At 38.6% G+C, this 26,176-nt stretch overlaps 1 protein-coding gene across 1 annotated transcript in view; it reads left to right on the forward strand.

The window, feature by feature from the left end:
* Positions 1-26,176, forward strand: part of LOC126185051 (uncharacterized) — a 707,909-nt gene that overhangs the window by 147,785 nt on the left and 533,948 nt on the right. Inside the window, exons 16-18 of the mRNA XM_049927806.1 lie at positions 6,050-6,237; positions 12,584-12,766; positions 21,825-22,095. Of these exons, the coding sequence (XP_049783763.1) occupies positions 6,050-6,237; positions 12,584-12,766; positions 21,825-22,095 (642 nt within the window). The remainder of the gene's footprint in view (positions 1-6,049; positions 6,238-12,583; positions 12,767-21,824; positions 22,096-26,176) is intronic.

Below are 26,176 nucleotides of genomic sequence, written 5' to 3' on the forward strand. Positions count from 1 at the left end.
ATGAATAATAAATAATAGGGGATATACAATGCTGCCTTGTGGTACCCGTATTTCCCCTTCCTGCTGCATCTGATATTAAACTGATTTTGTCATTAAAGGAAGCTAACATCAGTCCCACAATCTGTGTTCAGTTTTGTAGGTGTGGTATGAACCACTTATAGCCTGTCCCTTAAATACCTAGCACTTCCAATTCTTCTAATGGAATGTCATGACTGACAGTATCAAATGTTTTGGAGAGATCTATATTGCTATGGTTTCTATTTGATTATTTGTTAAGTTTGTGTGTGTTTGTACCTGGCTGAAAGGCACACTGATTTTTTTTCAGCAACTTATGACTAGATATATTTTGGTTTTAAGTGTCATACATTTTTCTTATTTTTGAGAATGCCAGAAGGACTGATACTGGCTGACAGCTTTTTAACATGTAATTGTTGCCATCTTAAAATAATGGCTCCACTTATGAGATTTTCAATCTTTCAAAACATTCTCCTTCATGAAATGACAAGGTGACAATGTATGCCATGGGCATTGCAATCTTAGGAGCTGTCTTGATAGAGATAGACACCAGCACCTCATCAACTCCTGCTGGTATTTTAGGTTTCCAGCTCTCTTCACTTTTAACACTTCATGTTAATTTGTTGGCTCTGTACTCATTCTGCATGCTGCAAACAAATTTTGAACATTCAGGTTTTCCTTTATTTGTGAAATTTGAGCTTAATTGTACTGGCCAATTGTCTTTTCTAATATCAACATTTTCTTCATTTTTGAGAACGATGTCCTGGTCTTCATTTCTCTTCTCTGTTTCAGTCTTCAAAATTCCCCATATAGCTTTCTACCTGTTATCAGACTGTCGTATTAAGCTGTCGTTGGTCAGAAATTTTTCAGGAGCAATTAAATTTTGATCTACCTTCTTGTAATTCTTTATATATTCTATAAGCTGTGGATTTGTTAATGTTTTCATTTTCAAAATAAGTTCGTTTTAGAGTCCTGCAAGAATGTATAATGCCAAATGTGATCCAAGAACTTGGCTTTGTGCTGCCATGGTATCTAATTCTTGACAGCTTCTTTGGTAAGCAAATCTCAAACTATTTCATGAAGATTGAAGAAAAGGAATTATGTGCATCATCGATATTTGTTTGGGACAACACTTATGCTGAGGACTCATTATTTTAGATATTTACAAAGATTACACAGTCTACTGCAAAAAAATTTCGTTTATATTTATTAAGTGAGCTTTTTTTCTTTCAATGGCATTGAAGTAATTTTGATGACCATAGTACTGTGATATAACAACCCTCTGGGAATTCCAGCTGGGAATGCTCACACAAAGAAGCAGAATGCCATTACATTCAATTAAAACACTCATTATTACCAAACACGGATATACAAAAAACACTTCTGCATGACACAATTGATCATGATGAACTGAATGAGTCAAAGATATGTACCCTATGAGAGGCTAAATTTGCTGCAGAAACAGTCTTGTTTCCTAATATTTTACATAATCAATGGTGAAGTCCCCACAGAACTTCTCCCACCTCCCTACTCCCCCCTCTTCCCTTCCCCCTCGACCCTCTGCCAGAAGAGCAGAGCACTGGCAGAAAAAAGTCACTGAAGGCTGCAGTTGCTGACATTATCTTCATGCAGTTCTGTATGACCAGCCATGCCACAGATGGCTGCAGTGCAGGACATGGTTGGACAACTTCTTTGTGAGAAGGGAAGACTTCGTGCTGGTGTCCCTCTCCCCTTATTAGTACAGGTGATAATAATGAAGGTGGGAGGGATTGGGTGGGGGGGGGGGGGGGGGTGACCATAGCAGGATTGCAGGTTGGTGTTGAAATTATCAAGTTGCATTGATGGAGCACATAGCTGTGGGGTGACAGTAGAGAAGATGCAGTGCTACCCATCATTCTCACATGCTTGCTGGTGGTAGTCGTTTCCTAGTGGCCATGGTTGTTAGAAAACTGTTAGCTGATAGCTGTGATCTTATCACTGCAGATTTAATGCCACCAAGTAGTTTGAAATGGCATGTGAACTGCTTAGAAATAAAAACATTCTCAACCAGTCATTCCTCATGCTGTCCTTTAACCACAATGAATTCATCTACCGGTTTCATATTTACGTCATTTGGTTCAAATGGTTGCTCATCAAGGTTCACCTTGAATGCATTTTTAGTATTCTTACTGTTTGATGTTCTGTCATGCTCTAGAGTAAGGTGAGTACTGTCATCAGTTGAAGCAGTCCCTGCATCAGCTATCTGCTTGTATCATGTAAAACCCAGGTGAGTTTGATACAATGCACTGAAATGGTGACTGGCTTTGTATGTAGTAAATTATGAAAAGAATTGTCTTCCCTATTCAGTATCTGAAGTGGGTCAGAATATGGTGGCTGCAGTGCTTGTCTGCGAAAGCCTCGTGCACAAAAATTCTTGTTAAGCCATGGGTCGGCGGTATTCTTAGTTAGGAGTGTGTTGTTTCACTGTCTGTATTAGAGCTGGTAGCTCCTTAGTCATTGGTGGTTGTGCTAGGAAGATGAAATCTGCTGGTAGACTGAGCAGTTCCATGAATAAATCTGTGCTAGTAGAGAGGCATGGAGGTCTTCTTTGAACATGAAATGCAAACCTAAATGAACCAATGGTAAGGACTGTCTGCTGACCTCCATGACACATAAGGGCTTCTTTGTGTGTTCAATACAAGCATTCCACCAAATCACTGCTCTGTGGATGGTAGCCTGTAGTGTGGTACCACTGTGCACTGTAAAGGCTAAATACACTATGTGATCAAAAGTATCCAGACTCCGGGCTGAAAATGACTTACAAGTTCGTAGTGTCCTCCATCAGTAATTCTAAAATTCAATATGGTGTAGACCCACCCTTAGCCTTGATAACAGTTTCCACTCTTGCAGACATGCATTCAATCAGGTGCTGGGAGATTTCTTGGGGAATGGCAGCCCATTCTTCATGGACTGCTGCACTGAGGTGAGGTATCAATGTCAGTCAGTGAGGCCTGACGGTAAGACAGTGATCCAAAACATCCCAAAGGTGTTCTATAAGATTCAGGTCAGGACTCTGTGCAGGCCAGTCCATTATAGGGATGTTATTGTCGTGGAAGCATTCCACCACAGGCCTTGCATTATGAACAGGTGCTCGATCGCATTGCAAGATTCAACCACCATCCCCAAATTGCTCTTCAACAGTAGGAAGCAAGAAGGTGCATAAAACATCATTGTAGGCCTATGCTGCGATAGTGCCATGCAAAACAACAAGGGGTGCAATCCCCCTCCATGAAAAACCCGACCACACCATAACACCACCGCCTCCGAATTTTACTGTTGGCACTACACACGCTGGCAGATGACGTTCACTCGGCATTTCCCATATGCACATCCTGCCATTGGATTGTCACATTGTGTACCATGATTCATCACTCCACATAATGTTTTTCCACTGCTCAGTCGTCTAATGCTTACACTCCTTTCACCAAGCGAAGTGTCATTTGCCATTTACCAGCGTGATGTGTGGCTTATGAGCAAGCGCTCGACCATGAAATCCTAGTTTTCTCACCTCTTGGCTACCTGTCATAGTACTTGTAGTGGATCCTGGTGCAGTTTTGAATTTCTGTGTGATGGGCTGGATAGATGTCTGCCTATTACACATTACGACCCTCTTCAACTGTCGGCGGTCAACAGACAAATTCGGCCTGTATGCTTTTGAGCTGTATGTGTCCCTTCATATTTCCACTTCACTGTCACATCAGAAACTGTGGACCTGGGGATGTCTAGGAGTGTGTAAATCTTCCATATAGACATATGACACAAGTGACGCCCAATCACCTGACCACGTTCGAGGTCTGTGTGTTCCGCGGAGCACACCTATCTGCCCTCTCATGATGCCTAATGATATTGAGGTCGATGATATGGAGTACCTGGCAGTAGGTGACAACACAATGCACCTAATATGAAAAATGTAAGTTTTTGGGGGTGTTGGGATACTTTTGATCACATAGTGTAGTTTGGAGAACACTAGGGGCCCAAGTAGATGGCCTTGGTTTGTAGTGATGGATGTTAGGCAGCCAAAACGCAATATCTGCAGTTGTGAAAATGTCCTTTCCATGTTTCCACCATTATGTTTGGTGTGAATTTTGCCTCACCCAACAGATGATGCGATCACTCATGGAAAGCATATACTGGAAACCTTCTGACTCCACTAGGGGGCCGACCAGGTTGAAGTGGACATGCTGCAACCAGATGTTGTGTATTTCATGCCATCTGCATTTCAAATATGTTTGTCAATCAGTCTTGCAATGCTGACAAATCAAGCACAGTTTGCAGTCTCACTTCACATCTGGGCAGAAAAAAATGGTCCTAACAAGTTTAGTAGTGGGATGTACCCTCAGGTGTGACAGTCTGTACAAGCTATTGAAAATGGCTTCCTCCAAGGGAGTGGGACCAGTGGAAGATGATAATGTTGTGACACATCACACCAGATCTACATGGAGGAACCAGGGATAGTGTGCTGCTCAAGCTTCAATTCAGTTATAGTATCTTGCAGAAGATTGCAGATTTGCATATACTGTTGTTGGACCTTGGTCAGTTCATCATAGTTGATGTCAGCTGAGAATGCATTTGCTTGAGATAGGCAATCAGCAGTAACATTGTCCACACCCTTGAGATGCTGAATGTTAGTTGTGCAACATAATCAAGGTGCCAAAACAAGTCTCAATGTAAGTGGTTAGCAACTACATTTTTTATTTCATAAGATACTGTGAGATTGAATAGTAGCAATTTTTCAGAAGGTAGGCTGTCACAGACTTTTTAAAGCTTTGTAGTTCAGGAAGAGATTTTATATGTCTTGGTAATCTGTTGTAAAGTTTTGTTCCTGCATGATATACACCTTTTTGGCCTAATGTGGTGTTACAATGATTAACATGTATGTCACTGTCTGACCTGGTACTGTAATCATGGACACTTTTTTTTTGAGAAAAAAGGTTCTCTTTTCTCAGTATCCTTTTTTTGACATGCATGACTACTTCCAGTATACAATTGTAGTGAAGGGGTAGGATCTTTAGATCTTTAAATAAAGGTTTGCATTGTTTTATACTACTCACTTGTTTCATTATTCTTATAATTGCCTTTTGTTTCCTGAAAACTGTTATGGCCTGGTCTACATTTCCCCAAAAAATGATACAGTACTTCAGTATTGAATGTGCATGAGCAAAGTATACAGCCCCAACTGTTTCTGCACTAGTATTGTTGCAAAAAATTCTTACTACATAGCTCATTTTTGCTAGTTTTGAATTTAGGGATGTGATATGAGTGCTCCATTTAAGATTTTCCTGGATATGAATCCCAAGAAATTTAGTTTCATTGACAGCACTAATGTTTTGGTTATCTATAAATATTACAGGTTGTGCCAGATTTTTATTTTGATCAGTGTGGAAATTCATGAGTACCATTTTTTGGGGCTAAACTACTAGCCTGTTTCTGGTAAACCATTCAGACACTTGTTTTGTAATATCTCTTGCAGATGCAGTAAGATTTCCTTCTTTATTCCCTTCAATCAACAGTCTGGTGTCATCTGCAAACAGTACTGGTTCAGAATCCCTAATGTGTGATGGGAAATCATTAATTTAGACCAAAAAAGAGAAATTTAAATACTGAAAAGTATTCAACTTACATTTTTTTAACACAAAACTTAAAGGGCTTCTGTTTTGATGCCAATGATATATAGGCTCAGTAGAATAACATTTTTTTTATTATTATGGAAATGAAATTTTTGCTAGCTTAACTATTCTTATAATTCTTGACCAATAAATAGTTTTTGTTTCTAACAGTTAAAGCAGGAATTCACTGTATTGTTAATATCATGAATAACAGTGTGGTTCCTAACCATATTGTGCTGATTTCATTGATAGATGTACTGAAACAGCAAACTGTATTTAAGTTATTTATTAACTGCGTAATTCTAAAGCATTTAATTTTAGCCTGAAACATTTATGATGGGGAAAGTTTTTATTGTAACCTATGTCAATTAGATGTGTATATCTTCTAGGAAGTATTTCTCAAGAAGTCTTTGATGTTTTTGGATACAAACTATGTTGTTCCTACTGGAAGTGGGTTTCCAATCAACTTGAATGCTGTCGGCACTGCTGCTGTTCATCTAAAAATGTCTGGTCAGCTCAATATTACTGATTTCAATTCTTCAGGTCACCTGGATTTAAAAGGAGAAATAAAACCAAGGTACGACAAATCTCTTGTGTGGTGAAGAGAACAGTTTTGATCACACTTTTTATTTAACTATGCTAACTGGTTTTGTCCATATTAGATCCTTTTCAGCTCTAGATTTAGAATAAAGAGGAAAGAAAACTAGAACCATTAATTATTCCCAGTCATGTAAGTTATTTGTAGTAACAGCTGACAGAGATACATATAATAAATGTGTCAGGCTGCCTAAATCACAAGAAGACACTTTCTACCATGAGCATCAGCAAGAAACTGTCAACAGCTCCGCTGTTATATACGAAAGTACATCTCTGTTGGGTGTTATCATCTTGATAAATGTTAGCTCCAAATCTCACACATTATGATGTATGCATATGTGTTGTTAGTACATTTATTACGAAGGTTAAATACGAATAAAAGTATTTAAACATATGAATTATAATGGAGAGTGCTACTCACCACATAGTGAAGGCGTTGAGCAACAGACAGACACATTTAAAAGAAGATGATTGGCTATTATTCAGCTATGCTACAAAGTGACCAACTCACATGGCCACTTTCATCTTTGGACTCTGTAGCCATATGGGTGCAAGTTGTGCATGTATGAAAGTGTGTGTGTGCTTTTTTGCATCTGATGAACAACTTTGTTTGGTAGCAGAATAATATCCAACAGCCTACTTCTAAATGCGCCTGTCTGGCAATCAGCAGCTCCTATAAATTGTTAGTAGCATTCTATCCTAATTTGATTTGTTATTATGCATCCCAGATTTTATTATGTATGAACACAGCAATTTGAAAATGAGGCTATCATTTTATCTTACAGTAATTTGGTTTCAGGACCACCTAAGATGTTTATTTTCACTAAAATGTTTATAAACAGCTTAATTTGCTTACAATAAAAGGATTTTAAAATTATAAAATCATATGTAGAAAGTGAAGCTATACAAAATGTAAAAGCTTATGAGAAAATTAATGTTGGATCACAAGCATGATATCTTCATACAGGGGCAGAGTTCAAGTTTAACAGTTGTGTAATTATGGAGAGACTTAAAGGTAGTATCTCAGTTGTCAACAGTGCCAGGGATAATTTTGACTAGAATATGCCCATACAACATTTTAGCACCTCCCAGGGAATTTTTTTTAACTCACTGGAACAAGTTGGCACTGGAAATTTAATATATAGTACACAACACTGTACTGCACTGTCCACTTATTCCTATATGCACTAGCTAACTTGAAAATGTAAGTGTAAAATGTAAGTTCTGAACTGAACAAATGCCTCTTGAAAGCCAGTGTCCAATGGATCACTGAAACAGCTCTATGCTCCCATCACTATTGTGCATATTATCTATTTATTAAAGTTTTAGTTATTAGCACACATTAATGGGTCACAGTGAAAGGATGGATTTTTCTACAGTCTGCCTGCATTAACTTCTAGGGACCAACCATTCACTCATTGCATTTGCCCAAATTATTCAATAGAAAATTACAATTACCAGTCAGAAATGCAAGAAGGGATTTGTGTAATGAAGTTTAAAACTCACAGGGGTCTGAGTTGCAGGAATTTGTTAGAATTGTTTTCCTTACGAGCTGCAGCAACAAGTTTAATCAACTTCCAAGGGTGAATGTTTATCCTATGTGAGAATGTAAATAACTAGGCAGTATCTCAACTAGCTCCTCACTCACTCCAAATCCTCAAAAAATTTTAAGTCCAAAATGCTTCAGATTAAAGTTAAAGACTTCAGATACTAACTAACAAAAACCACAAGTCCAAATATATACCCTAGATCAGTAGCAAAATTTCAGAGTTCAGAATTGTCCCTGATGAAAAATACTCTTAAGTCTACAGCTTGAAAATGTTACTAAATGTTCACTGGCGACATGCATGAAAGTTATGTAAGTCCATTATGAAACAATATTTCACGGTGAGACACTCAAAAATTTTCTAAGTGCCCAGTGTGACAATATTCCTACATGTTCACTGGCAACAAGTGCAGAAGGTTCCCAAAGTGGCACTTACAAAAATCTCAGTACTTTCGCAAAGTGACTGACTCACCACCCATCCAACTCACACAGAGACATACATACATACATTATTCCTTGTTCCATAGATCATGAATACTACTTCATATCTAAGACAGCTCACAAATACTGCCCAAACTTGCCAGGCTGAGCCAGGGTGGCAGCTGGGTATTTATATTCTAGAAAATGAGTCAAATTAAGTATATTTGCTTGCTGATCATGTCAAAATATAAATCTATTGTTATATACAAGTATTATTTATGAAATCACTTCCAAATTTTAACAGCTTTTCAGTGCTGAAATTAGATTTTTAGTACATAACCTGGTTTTCACATAAATCACACTTTCAACATGAAAAACATTTGTTTTAGTGATATTATTGTTAATAAATATAAACAATTAATTGTGAATCTATCTCTAATTTCCTGACTATAGTTATTCTTGAATGCTGCTGCTACTTTTATGATATAAATTAATCTTATGGCTAAATTTGCCAGTTTTTCAGATGGAATGTACATTCAAGCCTACAGCTGAAAAATATTAACGTTTATCACAATTTTGGTTTAATTCTCTGATAGATTTCCATGGGCTCTACCCATTGACACTTTGTTTATGAAATTTGTCATTGAGTTACAATTTTTTTAAAATTCTTACAGTTTACAAGTTGTTTAACATAGAATAGCTTAAAAACTATTCATTGCACTGAGGGAACACTTATACTCTTCTACTTGCTATGATTTTCCCTTTATTTTTGTTGTAGTGGCTTTCCAGTATCTTACTGGGTCCACAATTTATTAGAACATATCTGATTGTCAGTCTTTAACAAGTTCCTTTAGTCTGTTCTGGCAGCCCTTTCCACCATTTTTGTCCCCAGTGGCTTTCCAGCATTGGGAAAACCAACCACATGCTTTCAGAGTGAGTTATGTCATATGCTAATCATCAGCTTTTTTCTCATACATGGTGACTGCTCCAATAGTAGAGCTCAAAGGATGCCAACATCTACTGGACATACTACAATGCTATTGCCAGTGTGGGCAGCCATGGTCAGCTTCCACATGACTCACGAACACCCCCACTTAGTGTCAAATGCCAGTGTGCATAATGACAACTGTCTTAAAGAGTATACCCAACTCACCATCCTAGCCCCCATCAACTCTTGAAGTTTATAAGGTGCCATTATGGAGGCTATACTGTCACATTGTGTATATAGTACATCCATGATAAATTCTTCTACATTCCAATGTTGTGATTGGTACATTTTGGTGACAATCGTGTTGACTGGTTTTTTTTTTTTTTTTTTTTTTTTTTACAATTGCCAGCAATGTCAGAGATCTACAGTGTAATCAAGATAAGTTGAGCTTCATTCCGAAGTTGTGATTGGTACATATCACATTTGTTTACAACTGGCAACAACTTCAGTGATCTAGTAGCAAGGCAACATCTCATGTTACATGGTTCAATGAGAAATAAATAACTTAAGGAGAGTTTGAACATTAATGCCTTCTATGGGGACAGACATTAGCACCTACTTTTTGTATTACATCTTGTGGTTTGATTGTTTTGATTATAAGAAATTGTTTTAAAAACCTGAATTTCAGAACAGTAAGTTGTAATAAATGGTTTCTCATTGTAAGTTTATTTTAAAAAAATTGAAACTTGTCACTTTTAAGGCAGAGGGGGAAGGGTGGTTTCTCAGGAGGATTATTGTTGAAGAGACATATTCTGGCACCTATAATTTAAGAAATTAAGCACTGGGCAGGCCAGATATGTCTCAGAGAGGACAGAAAAAGTGTGAGCAAAGATTATAGATTATACTAAGAGTGTGGTGGGAGGTGTGCATGTGCTGAAACTGTTATGGGGAGATGGTTTATTTCATGGGGACAGCCAACATAGAAGCTGTGCAGCAGAGTTGATATATGACATGATGACTTACAACTGTGGCCCTGTCTCCAATTGGGTAGAATTGGTATGTGATGTGACTGGAACAATATGCTTTCTATCCTTGTAGATGATCACAGCTGTTTTCTGTACACATTCATTATATTTCAGCTTTCACTACATATCCTCACTTTAACGATAATAAAATACTTTATTCAGTGTTTTTTTTTGTCACATTTTCACCTTTATGTGTACAAACTGATTCTCTTTGCCTATTCTGAGGATGATTGTGGGTCTGTACCTTACAGCTTGTGAGACATGAAACTGTTGTTATCCATCTATAGCAGCTATCTAAATGATTTTACATTTCTGAGACATAGCTTAACAGCTAGTGCTTCTGTCACTAACAGGTGGCAGCCATTTGTCATTGCAGCTGTTTATATTTACCTATGACAATGTTTCAGTTAATTACTTGCCTTCAAGAACCTGTAATTTCAAAAAATGTTTTTCGTTTTAAAAAGATATTCTCTTTTGTGCATCAGCCTCTTCTGTGTTGTGTGCAGTTCTTTTATTCCCCTTAAGTAACATCCAGTGTTTTCTCTGCCTTTGCCCACCAGTCGTAAGCCAAGTATTGACAACATGCAAATGTAGAATTTCCCTAGTGTAGATATTGCACCTGTTTACCTGTCTGTCACTGACACTTAGGGTCAAGCTGGAATATGTCAATCACTGATGCCAGAACCATGACTTCTCTCATGTGTTATAACCTGTCATCTCACAACATTTATTAATTTAGTGCAATAAAATTGATGCATGCAACACATGTCAAAAAAAGTTTTGCATTACCCCTGTTCCCAGAACTCCTGAAGGCAGATGTTGACTGTCAATATTGTATCACAGACACAGTCTCTTTGACTGTTCATTGATATACTTAAACCCGCACAAAGATGTAAACAACCATGCATGAGCAGTGCCTGTTAGATGGACGGGGTCCGACAGCCGATGAGTTCCAGTCATTCCACCAGGAAGGAGTTACATGGCTCGTGTTGCCTGTAGTTCAACCATGCCTAGATGGTCAATACCACATTTGATCACATCTGCAGTGTTACTTTGTGCCAGGAAGGGCTCTCAACAAGGGAAGTGTCCAGCATCTCAGAGTTAAACAAAACAATGTTGTTCGGACATGGAGGAGACACACAGAGACAGGAACTGTCAGTGACATGCCTCATTCAGGCTGCCCAAGGGCTATTACTGCTGTGGATGACCGCTATCTACAGATTATAGGAGACTCTGACAGAAATGCCACCATGTTGAATAATGCTTTTTCTGCAGCCACAGGACGTTGTGTTACAACTCAAACTGTGCACAATAGGCTGCATGATGCGTAACATAACTCCCAACGTCCATGGCGAGGTCCATCTTTGCATCTACGATACCATGCGGCGTGGTACAGATGAGCCCAACAATATGCCAAACAGATTGCTCAGGATTGGCATCACATTCTCTTCACCGATGAGTGTCATATATGCCTTCAACCAGACAATCGTCAGAGACATGCTTGGAGGAAACCTGGTCAGGCTAAACACCTTAGACACACTGTCCAGCAAGTGCAGCAATGTGGAGGTTCCCTGATGTTTCAGGGTGGCATTACATGGGGCTGATGTATGCTGCTGGTGATCATGGAAGGCACCGTAATGGCTGTACGATATGTGAATGCCATCCTCCAACCAATTATGTAATCATATCGGCAGCATATTGGTGAGGCATTCGTCTTCACGGATGACAATTAATGCCCCCATCATGCACATCTTGTGAATGTCTTTGTTCAGGATAACAACATCACTTGACTAGAGTGACCAGCATCTTCTGCAGCTGAGAACCCTATTGAACATACCTGGGATAAATTGAAAAGGGCTGTGTATGGACGACGTGACCCGCCAACAACTCTGAGAGATCTACGCTGAATCGCCATTGAGGAGTGGGACAATCTGGACCATCAGTGCCATGATGAACTCGTGAATAGTATGCCATGACAAATACAGGCATGCATCAGTGCAAGAGGACATGCTACTGCATATTAGAGGTATTGGTGTGTATGGCAATCAGGACCACCACCTCTGAAGGTCTCGCTGTATAATGGTACAACATGCAATGTGTGGTTTTCATGAGTAATAAAAATGGGCAGAAAAGATGTTTGTGTTGATCTCTATTCCAATTTTCTGTGCAGGCTCCGGAACTCTCAGAACCAAGGTGATGAACAACTTTTTTGATGTGTGCATTACTACATAATATTTTACTATAAAGTCAATAATTTCTTACTGACTTACATTACATCCTAGAAAATGTAATACTCTCCTTTATGTGGGTATTATTTCACAATATAAGAACTAATGGTTTATGTCATCTAACAGAATGTAAGAAATTGTGAGACTGTCATAGTTACCTCTTATATGTCATGTTTCAGTGTTGCTATTGATGTTGTTGGTACCATGGGTCTGGATGCTTACTATGGAAAGACTGGTATAAAGCTGAAAACAAATTTGTACTCATCTTCTGCTGTGGAGGGTCAGTTGAAAGTCAGAGGAACTAAATTAGTAAGCCTCTCATTTAGCTTGCCAAAGCAGAAATTTGAAATCATCAAGGCCCAGTAAGTATATTTGTTTGACCCTACCTGTTCTTTGTTCTGTCCTCTTGTATTAAATGTGTGTGTGTGTGTGTGTGTGTGTGTGTGTGTGTGTGTGTGTGTGTGTGTGGTGTGTAATTTGTACCTATGAATAATTATGTAATTTAATGAGTTCTGTGAGATAACTTAAGATATAATTTCAGTCATCAGTCTTCTGACTGGCTTGATGTGGCCCACCACAGATTCCCTCCTGTCCTAAACTCTTTTATCTCAGAGTGGCATTAGTAGTCTGTATCCTCAACTATTTATATATGTATTCCAATCTCTGTCTTTCTCTACTCTTTTTACCCTCCGCAGCTCTCTCTTGTACAATGGGAATTATTCCCTGATGTCTTATCACATGTCCTATTATCCTGTCCACTCATTTTGTAAGTGTTTTGCATGCATTCCTTTCTTCCCTGATTCTGTGGGTAATGTCCTCAGTTCTTATCTTTTCAGTGGGCCTCACTGATATTAGTTCGTGAATGGAAGGTAGCACATGTGATACATCTTAGTTAACAATAATGTTTTACTAAAACTACTATGCTTCTTAACTATATATTTCAAATTATGATTACTAGCCCAAGAAAAGATTAATAGCCTTTTATAATACAGAAACATGATGGCAAATTGATCTGTCTAGTCAGTCACCACAGTTCATGCTTTGAGACTCATTTGTTAATTTTTAAATGCTGTGATAGCACATGGAGCAACAAGATAAGTATTTTTGTAGCAACTGATGACATGCATAGTCATGATATAAATGGTGTACACTATACTGAGGAAGCCTGTATGTTCCTCAGCAAAGTGAAAAATATGGTTACGCACTTTACAATGAAAGTTACTAACAACCAGCTTCTCAACATACCTATATCTATAAGTATATTCCACAAGCCATCATATGATATGTGGCAGAGAGTCCTTCTGGTACTACTATAATTTCCCCATGTTCCTGCTCCATGGTCAGCTAGATGAATGACAGTTGGGAACTTGCAGTTACCTAAATTTTTCTGTTACTATTGTTTTGTGAGATATATGCTGGAAGAAGAAATATGTTACCTGACTCTTCATGAAATGTGCACTCTAAGAGTTTTAACTGTAAATGTAAAAAGAGGCTATTATTAATGTCCAGTAGCTCAGACAGAAAGAGGACTGGTTGTGGACATTTGGTATAGAACTGAGTGGAGGGCCTGAATCAGAGGCGCAAATGGTTCTCTGACCATGAAGGTGACAGAATCCTCGATTTGTGCCATATAGTGATGGGGTTTTGGGTTCCACTTAATACAGTTCATGCGTCCACTATATGTACGAGGTGGCTACATGGCTAGCAGGGACTGTTCGGGATGGCCCAGGTGGCATTTTAGGTCAGAGGGTCTCGGGGAAAGTGCACAAAGGGCTTCAGTTTCAAAGGGTGCAGGAAGAATACAGACAGAGGGTAGACATAGCAACAATCAATATTGTAGTTGCAAACTGTAGTAACAGTGTTGGGAAAGATCCAGAGCTCCGAATGCTAATAGGCAGCACTGAAGCTCAAATCGTTATAGATACTGAAAGCTGGCCAAAGCTGGAGATAAGTTCAGGCAAAATTTTTACAAAGGACCTAATGGTGTTAAAAAAGGGTAGATTAAATACAATTGTTGTTGGTGTCTTTGCTGCTGTTAGAAGTAATTTACCTTATAGTGAAACGGAAGTAGATATTTCTTGTGAGGTAGTATAGTTAAAGGTTACACGTGACAACCGGAATAAGTTAATAATTGGCTCCTTTAATCAACCCCCCCCCCCCCCCCCACTCACATGATTCATATATCCAGACTGATGCAAAAAATGAAAATTTGTACCAAGGCCAGAATTCAATACCGTAATACTCGAATCTAGGCCGCACTCAAATCTAAGCCGCACCTGAAAAATGAGACTCGAAAACAAGGAAAAAAAAATTCCCAAATCTAAGCCGCACCTGAAATTTGAGGCTCAAACTTCAAGGGGAGAGAAAAGTTTTAGACTGCACCGCCAAATCGAAACAAAGTTGGTCCATTGTAATATGAGACACAATTTTGGTCAAATGAATGATGATACAGCTACAGTAGTTTGGTTTGAGTCATAAGCTTAGCAGTTAAGCTTTACCAGGTAGGCATTTCTATGCGTCAGATGCTCCATCCATATTTATACGGCTACCCTTTCTTTTTCACATGCTTCGTCTGGTTTGAAATTATTGCTTATTTTTCTTTGATCTGATAAGTGCTGTTCTCTTTGGTATAGGTTTTTACATCACTCTAAGCTGAAAATGCATTATTGTACTGTGTCATGCATTGTTTGTCGCATTCTGATAATGAGTGTTTACGGCCTGTCCTCGCAGCGTGACTTGCTTTTGTGCGCGCTACCGCCGCTTACAATTAAAAGAAAAGAGAGGAATCATCTCATTCGTGAAACAATGGCAAGAGACTGCTACCTGTTGTTACTTACACTGCTGCTTTCTTTGATAATGATAAACAAGAACCAAATAATAGACTGCGTATTGTAGAAGATGTTCTAAACGAGAGTTTATCAAAAAAATTTCTCCGTTTGAAAATCTTTGCAGACGCCTCTTTAGTACATTACATACTGCACAGAAATTAGAGTCATCTTAGATTTAAAAATCTAGTCAGTTACCGTGCTTCATTTCTGGCTGTATCACTATTCGGCATAAGAATAATATGAATCCAAACATGACATGATCTGTATATTCTTCCGCGTTTGCTGTTGTCTCCCTCTTAGTTTCGTAGTTGATTAGGCAGACAGTATTTAAATGAGATAGCAGCAAACACGAAAGAATACATGGCAAAATGTTTACATTCATATTATTCTTGTGGTGAAGAGAATACTGCATGTGATTCACAATTCATAAAAGTTCCTGTTAGCAACCATCTCTTGTCACAGGTAGGAAAAAATTCAGAATGCAGAGTTAGCCATATTGACAGACAAACATCCCAAACAGTCTTGCCAGTCAGATTTTCATAGTACATTGAAAGGCTGCTACATTCAAAGATGAACGGAATTTGTATTTACTTCGTTGGATAATGTATGAAAATGCAGTGGTCGAAACTCGGGGCAGAGAAAAAAGCTCGTCTTTCACATTGTTTTAAATTTATTTACTGACACAGAGGTTATGGCGCCAGTATTTATCTCTGTACCTGCAAAGCATGCCTGTGTAGTGCTACATATATTTGACGGCAGATGTTAGTTGTGGCGGCACCTACCAACATTTTTCAGAACGTCTGCTTACTTTGTACTTGATTCTAAGCCACAGGCGGTTTTTTTGCATTACAAAAACCAGAAAAAAAGTGCGGCTTAGATTTGAGTAAATACGGTACCCATTCTCCTACTCACTAGACAGATGTGCTAACCACTATGCCACCCTGGCATGGTGGCTTTGCACAACTGCATGTACTACCCTAGCATGTTTCCCTCCACAATCCAAATACCCCTTCATGCCTTAGCCCTCTTTGCATTCCCCCTAAACATGAACAGTGTTGCAGAGGCTTTCCAACTGTATTGGAATAGCAGCTGAGCATCTAATGAAACACCTATGGTGTATATATGCAGACTGAAGTGACAAATCAAAATTTCTATCAAGGCCATGATTTGAACATGGGTCTCCTGTTCACAAAGCAGATATGCTAGCCACTATGCCATCCTGGCGCAGTGGCTTTGCACAACTGCACAGCCTATCCTAGCATGCCTCAATTCAAGTGAGGCGGGAGAGGAGAAGTAATCCATGCAGTTGTATGAAGCCACCGTGCTTTGGTGGCATAGTGGTTAGTGCATCTTCCTATTGAGCAGGAAACCCAGTTTTGAATCTCAGCCTTGGTATAAATTTTCATTTCTCACTTCAGTCTGCATATTTACGTAATATATGTTTGGGGCTTGAAATGGTCTGTGGAACCATGTAGTTTAATTTGATTAAAGCACCTATGCCAGGGTTTTAGGGAGGAACCCCATTTTGTATGATGCTGTAGTGCTATTCCAATGCAGTTGGAGAGCCCCTGCAATGCTGTTCGAGTTTAAGGGGAACTCCAAGTGGGCAGGGGCATGAATGATAATTTGGGTTGAGGCGGGAAACATGCTAGGGTAGTTCTGCATTTGTGCAAGGACACTGTGTCATGGTGGCATAGTGGTTAGCACATCTGCCTATTGAGCAGGAGACCCAGGTGTGAATCCCAGCCTTGGTACAAATTTTCATTTGTCCCTTCAGTCTGCATGTATAAATCATAGATGCTTGAGACTTGAAAGAGTCTCTGGAATCATATAGTTTAATATGATTCAGTTGCTGAACATTTCAAAGAAAACCTGAGTCACAAACAGGTACCCCACTCCTACATTTATAGTTGGTGATGACTTCAATCTACTCTCACTGTATTGGCAAAAATACATATTCAAAGCCAGTGGTAGACATAAAACATTGTCAGAAAATGTAAAACTGTACTAAATGCTTTCTACAAAAATTGTTTTGAGCAATTTTTCAGGAGCCCACTCAAACTGTACCTGGTTGTGAAGACATGTTTGATCTCTTACCAACAAAGAGTCTTGAGCAAATAGGGAGCATCAAGGTGGATACAAGGATTAGTGACCTCAAGGTCATTGTAGTGAGATTCACTACTGCAACATCCAAACCTATCAAAATTAAATGCAAAATATATCTATTTAAAGAAGCACACAAAAATTTGTTTGGCACCTTTCGTTCCCAACTAACTAAATAAGTGTAGACTAGATTCGGATTAAATTCACTGTAGAAACAGTACCTGAGGCAACTGAGAGATTTATACTGAATAAATTAATAAATGATGGTAGTGACCTCTGTCGCACACAAAAGAGATCGTAACAGTGTAGCAGAAGCAATGAAAAAAGCATGCCGAGTTTGAAAGAACACAAAATCTCTGAAATTGGCAATGTTTTACTGAAGCTCAATACTCAGTGCAGACTTCAATGTGAGGTGCTTTTAATAGCTTCCACAGTGAAACTCTGCCTTAAAATCTGACAAGAAATCCAAAGAAATTCTGGGCATCCATAAAGTACACCAGTGGCAAGACACAATCAGTGCATTCACTTTGATAGTGATGGTAGTATTACTGATGATAATGTCACTAAAGCAAAGTTATTGAACTTGGGTTTATGAAATTCCTTCACCAAAAAATAAATATTGCAGAATTCGAATCAAGAACACCTGCCAGCATGAGTAACTTAGAAGTAGATATCCTCAGTGTAACGAAGCACTTTAAATCAATTAACAAGACAAATCTTTAAGTGCAGATAGCATACTACTTAGGTCCATTTCAGAGTATGCTGATATAGTAGTCCCATACATGGTAATTATATACAACCACTTGCTCAACACAAGATCCATACCAAAAGACTGGAAAGTTGCACAGGTCATACCAATACTAGGAAAAAAAAGGAAGTAAAAGAAATCTGATGAATTACTGACCTGTATCACTGATGTCAATTTGCAGTATGATTATAGAACGTATACTGTGGATGACTATTATGAGTTACCTTGAAGAAAACTGTCTATTGAAACTTAGTCAGAACATATTCAGAAAATATTGTACTTGTGAAACACAGCTAGCTGTTTATTCACACAAAGCAGTGAGTGCTATCAACAGGAGATCTCCAATTGATTCCACATTTTTAGATTTCCAGAAGGCTTTTGACCCTGTACTTCACAAGAGACTTCTAATCAAACTGCGTGCCTACGGAGTGTCACTTCAGTTGTGCAACTGAATTCATGATTACCTGTCAGAAAGGTCAGAGTACGTTATAATCAACAGAAAATTATTGATTAAAGCAGAAGTGATAATCAGCATTCCCCAAGGAAGTGTTATAGGCCCTCTGCTGTTCCCAATACACATAATAGGAGATAATCTGTGTAGCCCTCTTGTTTGCAGATGATACTGTCATTTGCCATGTAAGAAAGTCATTAGAAAGTCAAAACCAATTGCAAAATGACTTATACATGATATCTGTATGGTGCGAAAAGTGGCAATTGTCTCTCAGTAAGAAAAAATGTGAGGTCATCCATACGAGTACAAAAAGAAATCCATTACGTTTCGGTTACATGATAAATCACACAATTTAAATGCTGTCAGTTTGACTATATATCCCTGAACCACAGTTACACACAACTTAAATTGCAATGATAACATAGATGATGTTGTGGGGAAGGCAAACCAAAGACTACATTTTATTGGGAGAATGCTTAGAAGGTGCATCAGGTCTACTAAAGAGACTGCCTACACTACATTTGCTCATCCTCTTTGAGAGTATTGCTGTGATGTATGGCATCCTTATGAGATTGGTTGGATGAAGGACACTGAAAAAGTTCAAAGGAGGGAGATCATTTTGTACTACTGCAAAATAGGGGAGAGGGTGTAACATACAATAAGCAAGTTGGGTTGGTAATCATTAAAACAAAGGCATTTTTCATTGCAGTGAGATCTTTTCATGAAATTTCACTCACCAACTTTCTCCTCTGATTGTTAAAATATTCTGTTGTTGCCAACCTACATAGAGAGAAATGATCATCATAATAAAATAAGAGAAATAGGAGATCATACAAAAAGAAATGAGTGTTAATTTTTCCCATGCACTGTTAGAGAGTGGAATGGCAGGGAAGTATTCTGAAGGTGGTCCAGAGAACCCTCTGCCAGACACTTAAGTGTGAATTGCAGAGTAGTTACGTAGATGTAAATGTAGATGAAGAAACAAGACATTTCTTTTATAATGTTACTGGATTAGTTATAAAGTAGTCCTGCTAATAAAAGAAAAAATCTCACCTTATTGCAGTAAGCTAATCACAGATAACATTCACAAAACTTCTGATAATATAGCTAAGTAAGAGTACTGTGATCTGTGAACAATGGCTGTCAGTAATGAATGTTTTATAAAGTTTTTACAAAAAAGAGAAAGAAATTATTTTTATTTGTTGTTGTTGTTTGTTGTGGTCTTCAGTCCTGAGACTGGTTTGATGCAGCTCTCCATGCTACTCTATCCTGTGCAAGCTTCTTCATCTCCCAGTACCTACTGCAACCTACATCCTTCTGAATCTGCGTAGTGTATTCATCTCTTGGTCTCCCCCTACGATTTTTACCCTCCACGCTGCCCTCCAATACTAAATTGGTGATCCCTTGATGCCTCAGAACATGTCCTACTAACCGATCCCTTCTTCTGGTCAAGTTGTGCCACAAACTTCTCTTCTCCCCAATCCTATTCAATACTTCCTCATTAGTTATGTGATCTACCCATCTAATCTTCAGCATTCTTCTGTAGCACCACATTTCGAAAGCTTCTATTCTCTTCTTGTCCAAACTATTTACCGTCCATGTTTCACTTCCATACATGGCTACACTCCATACAAATACTTTCAGAAATGACTTCCTGACACTTAAATCTATACTCGATGTTAACAAATTTCTCTTCTTCAGAAACGCTTTCCTTGCCATTGCCAGTCTGCATTTTATATCCTCTCTACTTCGACCATCATCAGTTATTTTGCTCCCCAAATAGCAAAACTCCTTTACTACTTTAAGTGTCTCATTTCCTAATCTAATTCCCTCAGCATCACCCGACTTAATTCGACTACATTCCGTTATCCTCGTTTTGCTTTTGTTGATGTTCATCTTATATCCTCCTTTCAAGACACTGTCCATTCCGTTCAACTGCACTTCCAGGTCCTTTGCTGTCTCTGACAGAATTACAATGTCATCGGCAAACCTCAAGGTTTTTATTTCTTCTCCATGGATTTTAATACCTACTCCGAATTTATCTTTTGTTTCCTTTACTGCTTGCTCGATATACAGATTGAATAACATCGGGGAGAGGCTGCAACCCTGTCTTACTCCCTTCCCAACCAATGCTTCCCTTTCATGTCCCTCGACTCTTATAACTGCCATCTGGTTTCTGTACAAATTGTAAATAGCCTTTCGCTCCCTGTATTTTACCCGTGCCACCTTTAGAATTTGAAAGAGAGTATTCCAGTCAACATTGTCAAAAGCTTTCTCTAAGTCTACAAATGCTAGAAATGTAGGTTTGCCTTTCCTTAATCTTTCTTCTAAGATAAGTCGTAAGGTCAGTATTGCCTCACGTGTTCCAGTATTTCTACGGAATCCAAACTGATCTTCCCCGAGGTCAGCTTCTACTAGTTTTTCCATTCGTCTGTAAAGAATTCGTGTTAGTATTTTGCAGCTGTGACTGATTAAACTGATTGTTCGGTAATTTTCACATCTGTCAACACCTGCTTTCTTTGGGATTGGAATTATTATATTCTTCTTGAAGTCTGAGGGTATTTCGCCTGTTTCATACATCTTGCTCACCAGATGGTAGAGTTTTGTCAGGACTGGCTCTCCCAAGGCCGTCAGTAATTCCAATGGAATGTTGTCTACTCCGGGGGCCTTGTTTCGACTCAGGTCTTTCAGTGCTCTGTCAAACTCTTCACGCAGTATCGTATCTCCCATTTCATCTTCATCTACATCCTCTTCCATTTCCATAATATTTACTTGTAGGAAGTCTATATTTTAGCATGGGTATATTTGTCCTTATATCTTTACTTCTAAAGATAAAAATCAGACAACCTGAATTTCGAACAGAGTAGTGTCAGCCTTTTGTTGATGTCAGATATGCATAACACAACTATATGTTTTTTTTTTTTTTTTTTTTTTTTTGTACTGTTACATGGAACTTTAAGGCAAATTCGGTTTGTGTTAGTATTATTTATTATCCCTAAATGTTCTTGTGAAACAAATATACAGAACAGTACAATCCTGTCCCATAATTTTATGCTGAGTTATGTTTCATTTGTTGGCTCCTTGTAAGTGCTGCATAATACCATAACAAGGGCATTTTTCGTGTATGTTATTTATCTATCCATCAAAAATATTTTTTCTTTGACTGTGATTTGAACCACCAATATTATATTTATCAAATAACTGTGCATCCATGTTTAACAATAACTCACAAAAATTCAGTGCCATTAAAATCCCAGATTCATTCATTTTGTGATTTTGTCTGCATGTAGGTCTGAATTGCTGGTGATGAAACATGGTGCAGAAGAGCAGCAGGGTGGAATTGAGGAAGATAGAATACAAGAAAAAGTCTGCACTTGGCCTTCTGTAGATGAGACACTAGGTTTAATGGTTTGTGCTGATTATCAGTTTCCCAATACAAGCTTCAGAACTGATGTGGCTGCATTTATCTTGAACGGCCCAACAAAGTTTCAAATTTTTCTGAAAAAAGCAGATCCAACTGCAAAGAAATATCTAATGGAATATAAATGGGATTCTAGTGAAGTAAGTGCCTTTTTATATTTTTTAAATTACCAGGGTGTGCTGAAAAGTAATGCCTGTGGATTTTTATGTAAAAACTCTTAAGGATTTTTAAATAAGAACATGTTATTAACATTCTGCATCTCTATTATTCATGTCTACATATTTATTTCTCAACATAATTACGCTGGTGGCAAAGATATTTCTCCCAGTGGGAGACCATTATGTTGATACCATCACTGTAGGATGTTCGACATCATTGACAGAGCCACAATGTTACATCTGCTTGCATCGCTTCATCATTATCAAAGTGAAGTCCTCAAAGGAGTTGTTTCAGTTTTGAAAACAAATGGAAATCAGATTTGGCCAAGTTGGAATTGTGTGGAGGATAATCGAGACAGTGATTACAAAGCATCAGATTGTTACAGATGTTGCAGCATTCATGTGTTGTTTGGTATTGTCATACTGAAGGAGAGGGTGCTCCATGTGTGGACGAACTCCTCAAATTCAAAACTCGATTGGAGCATGTTGTTTGTCACACAGTGGCAGAGTTAGATTCCACACTGACGTGTTACACACTAAAATTTGGAGCTCTCTAGCAGCTGAGGGCTGCAAATATGTAGAAATGAAGAATAAAGATGTAGACTGTTAATAAAATTTGTTTCATTTGAGAAGCCTTAAGAGCTTTCACATTAGAAATACAGAAGTATTACTTTTCAGCACACCCACATACTTTTAACTCAGGATTTACAATTTTTCTTTAATGTCAAAATACTACTCTGATATACAGAGCAAGACATGGAAACAAATCAGTGCACCAGTCTAATATTTATTTTCAAAAATAATTAACAATGATGTTTATAAGTCTTAGTTGTTGAACAAGAAAGTTAATTACAATTAGACTCTATGACTGTGCAATACACACATTTTTCATCATGATAATTTACATACTGATGCAGAAAAATGGGAAACAGAAATGAGAAGGCTGCAGGTTGTGCAGACTGCATCAAGATAACATGTGCTAATAAAAACTACTGGAGTCTCTGAATAGCAGTTAAAGGAGAGCGATAGAAGACTAACAATATTTTCCTCACCATGAAAGTAAGAGCTGTGCACATACACCCACTGTCTCCAGAAGTGACCTGCATGGCTTCCTACAACAAGGCTGATGCTGTGTGACAAGTATGACCAATAGTGTTACAAGAAGCACGTCGGTGGTGGCACTGTACTGTTTCATACTACTTGAACCATTTGGAGTATGATGGGAAATCGTGGAAATGCTGGAATGTCAAATATGGACATTGTGATTGTCCCCATTGATAGACAGATGATATGATTGTGTCCCATGATTTGATATTTGGAGCAACATACATCATCTCTACTGATACAACAATTTTGAGAATGTCTCTAAGTGATGGAATGTCTAGATTGAGGGCTTGAGCATGTAAATTCACTTGTACCACACCAATTTGCATAACGCAAAAAATGTTAACATTGACTTAAACCTTGACCCTGATGGTCTGTTGTACGTAAGCCTGACATTATTGTCCCTTATTGTGAAGAATCAAAAACAATTGGACATCCTTCTGTCAAAATACTGTGGTGACATCTTCACAATTTCCTTTCCTTAGGGTAGAATGACAAAGACTCCCATCAAAGAGAAAAATCAAATGGTTCAAATGGCTCTGAGCACTATGGGACTTAACATCTATGGTCATCAGTCCCCTATAACTTAGAACTACTTAAACCTAACTAACCTAAGGACATCACACAACACCCAGTCATCACAAGGCAGAGAAAATCCCTGACCCCGCTGGGAATCGAACCTGGGAACCCGGGCGCGGGAAGTGAGAATGCTACCGCACAACCACGAGCTGCGGACTCCCATCGAAGAGAAACCCTCTAGCTGTAGTCAGAAGAATTCCAGCCCCAGTAGACCAGGAAATAACCAGTAACACCACCTGTGTCTCCCCCCACTCCTCAATGACAATGTCAAATGCCAAGAATGGAACACGGGTTCAAGGTGTTAGTGATGGAAATATAGCCAACAGTGCATTTTATTATAGAAGTATTTGGATGAGGGGTAGCTGCCACTGAATTTATTGAAGATATTGCATCTATTGTGGCAGAAGTGGTGGTGGTGGTGAAAATGATGATGGTGAAAAGGCTTTGTGATTGTACAACAGTAAGGTCTTGGGACTGGCACAAAAATGTAATGAGACACTGCAGAGGTAGATAGTAAAATTAATAAAATGAGAACTGCAAATAAAAATTTAATAGAAGCCCTGAAAACTTGCACACATGCATTCACACACAAACACAACAAAACTCAAATTGTCTGATCTAACACACAGTAAAAAGGGAAAAAATTGCGAAAATAAAAGAAGCCATAAAAAAGGAATAAGAAAGAATAAAAAATGATGAACCAGCCACTGTGCAGCACACTAAAATCTCCAGCCCAAATGCTTAGGTCAGAGTCCAGACACACCACCAAATTTTAAAAGTTTGACCACACCTGTCTCACCACCAGATAAAATAGAGGGTTGATCCCTCCTAAATTCTGCCTGCTCTTCACAAGTTAAAATGCACTGAGTTATTGTCCATACACTGACGTGCACACCACAGGTATAAAAAAGGTGGGGGTTTTCTTGCTGGAGCAAAAGTCCATGTGTTAGCGGCCAGTGCCCGTTTTGAAGGCAGTTCAGGGCTACCTCATCTCACCAGAACAAACATCATGAGAATAGCCACACCTGAACAGCTGATTTCACCAACTGTGGCTTATTGTCCATCACTGCCAGCCACTCTTGCTCCTGTAATGTATGGATATGTGACCCACCAGTGAAATGACTGCCTTTAGGGGAACCATCCATTCTAAAATGTTACATTCCCTGCAATCCACCTTGGCAGCATTGTCAGCCTGTTCATTCCCCAAAATTCCAACATGTCGTCGTACCCAGCAGAAGACACCTTCTTCCCCCATTACTGTAGGAAACACAGTTGACCATTTATAGCCTGGACTGTTTTTTGTGCTTGGTACCTATGCTGCCAGGGCTGTAGAACACTAAGCGAGTCAGAGCAGATGAGAAATTCTTTGCCCTGAAGATGCCTCATCAACTCCGTTGCCACCAGCAGGAGTGCATGGAGCACTGCAGAAAAGATAGTCTAGGTATGGGGAAAGCGAATCCTGAAGACATTGTTGGGGAATATGACTGAACAGTGAAGGGAACCATCTGTGCTCACAACTGTAAAACTGTGATGTCTATCTAAAATGTTAGAAAACAGAAACTGAAATGTAGAATTGACAGGACAGTCATTCTTAAAATTCATCAAGTCTAAGGTAATTCTGGGCCTCTGTAGGAGCCAAGGGGGAAATCTTCTCCAGCTTTGGTGTAAAATGTTAAGACCAGCCACACCCATCTCTAAAAGGCAATCCTTCACACAAATCCCAAAGGGCCTAGTTGGTTGGTGTTGATTATGAAAGAAACTTTCCATTGGAGTCAGAGCAACTGAATGATACAAGGGTGTCTATGGTGTGGACAGTGTTTTAGTAGCCTGTCATTCCATGAGATGCTGCAGAAGTAGTTGGTGTTGTTGCAGATGCCTTTGCTTTATTGGTGCTGATGCTCTACGATTTTTAGAATGGTTTGTTGTGTAATGGAGGTGAATCACTCATATCTTCATTATGAAACAAATAACATTTTTGTGGTGTTCCAAATTCTTCATCACCAATTTCTTTTATTGTCCCAAATCAGAGAAACACAGTTTTGGAATAAGCTACAGTTTTATCCAGTTTAAACTTAAACCGAAAGGTAAAAAAGATGTTTCATAGGATGTGATTAACACAATGTAAATATAATTAATACAAGGTGCCCATAAATAATGTTGCACTTTCAAAACACTATAGAAAGAGAACCAGTAGTCAGAATGATGTCAAATTTGGTCAGCATATTACTGACACGGGGGGAAATATCATGGGGAAAGAAAAAAAAAATTACCAAACTTTGACCAATAGATGGCAATGTAAGCACCATATTATGCACACCACCAGACACACAGCACACTGCTCTTCCTCAGTTTCCATCTCAAATGCCCAAATTATTGTCTC

The sequence above is a fragment of the Schistocerca cancellata genome, chromosome 4, assembly GCF_023864275.1.
Source record: "Schistocerca cancellata isolate TAMUIC-IGC-003103 chromosome 4, iqSchCanc2.1, whole genome shotgun sequence".
Classification (NCBI taxonomy): Eukaryota; Metazoa; Arthropoda; class Insecta; order Orthoptera; family Acrididae; genus Schistocerca; species Schistocerca cancellata.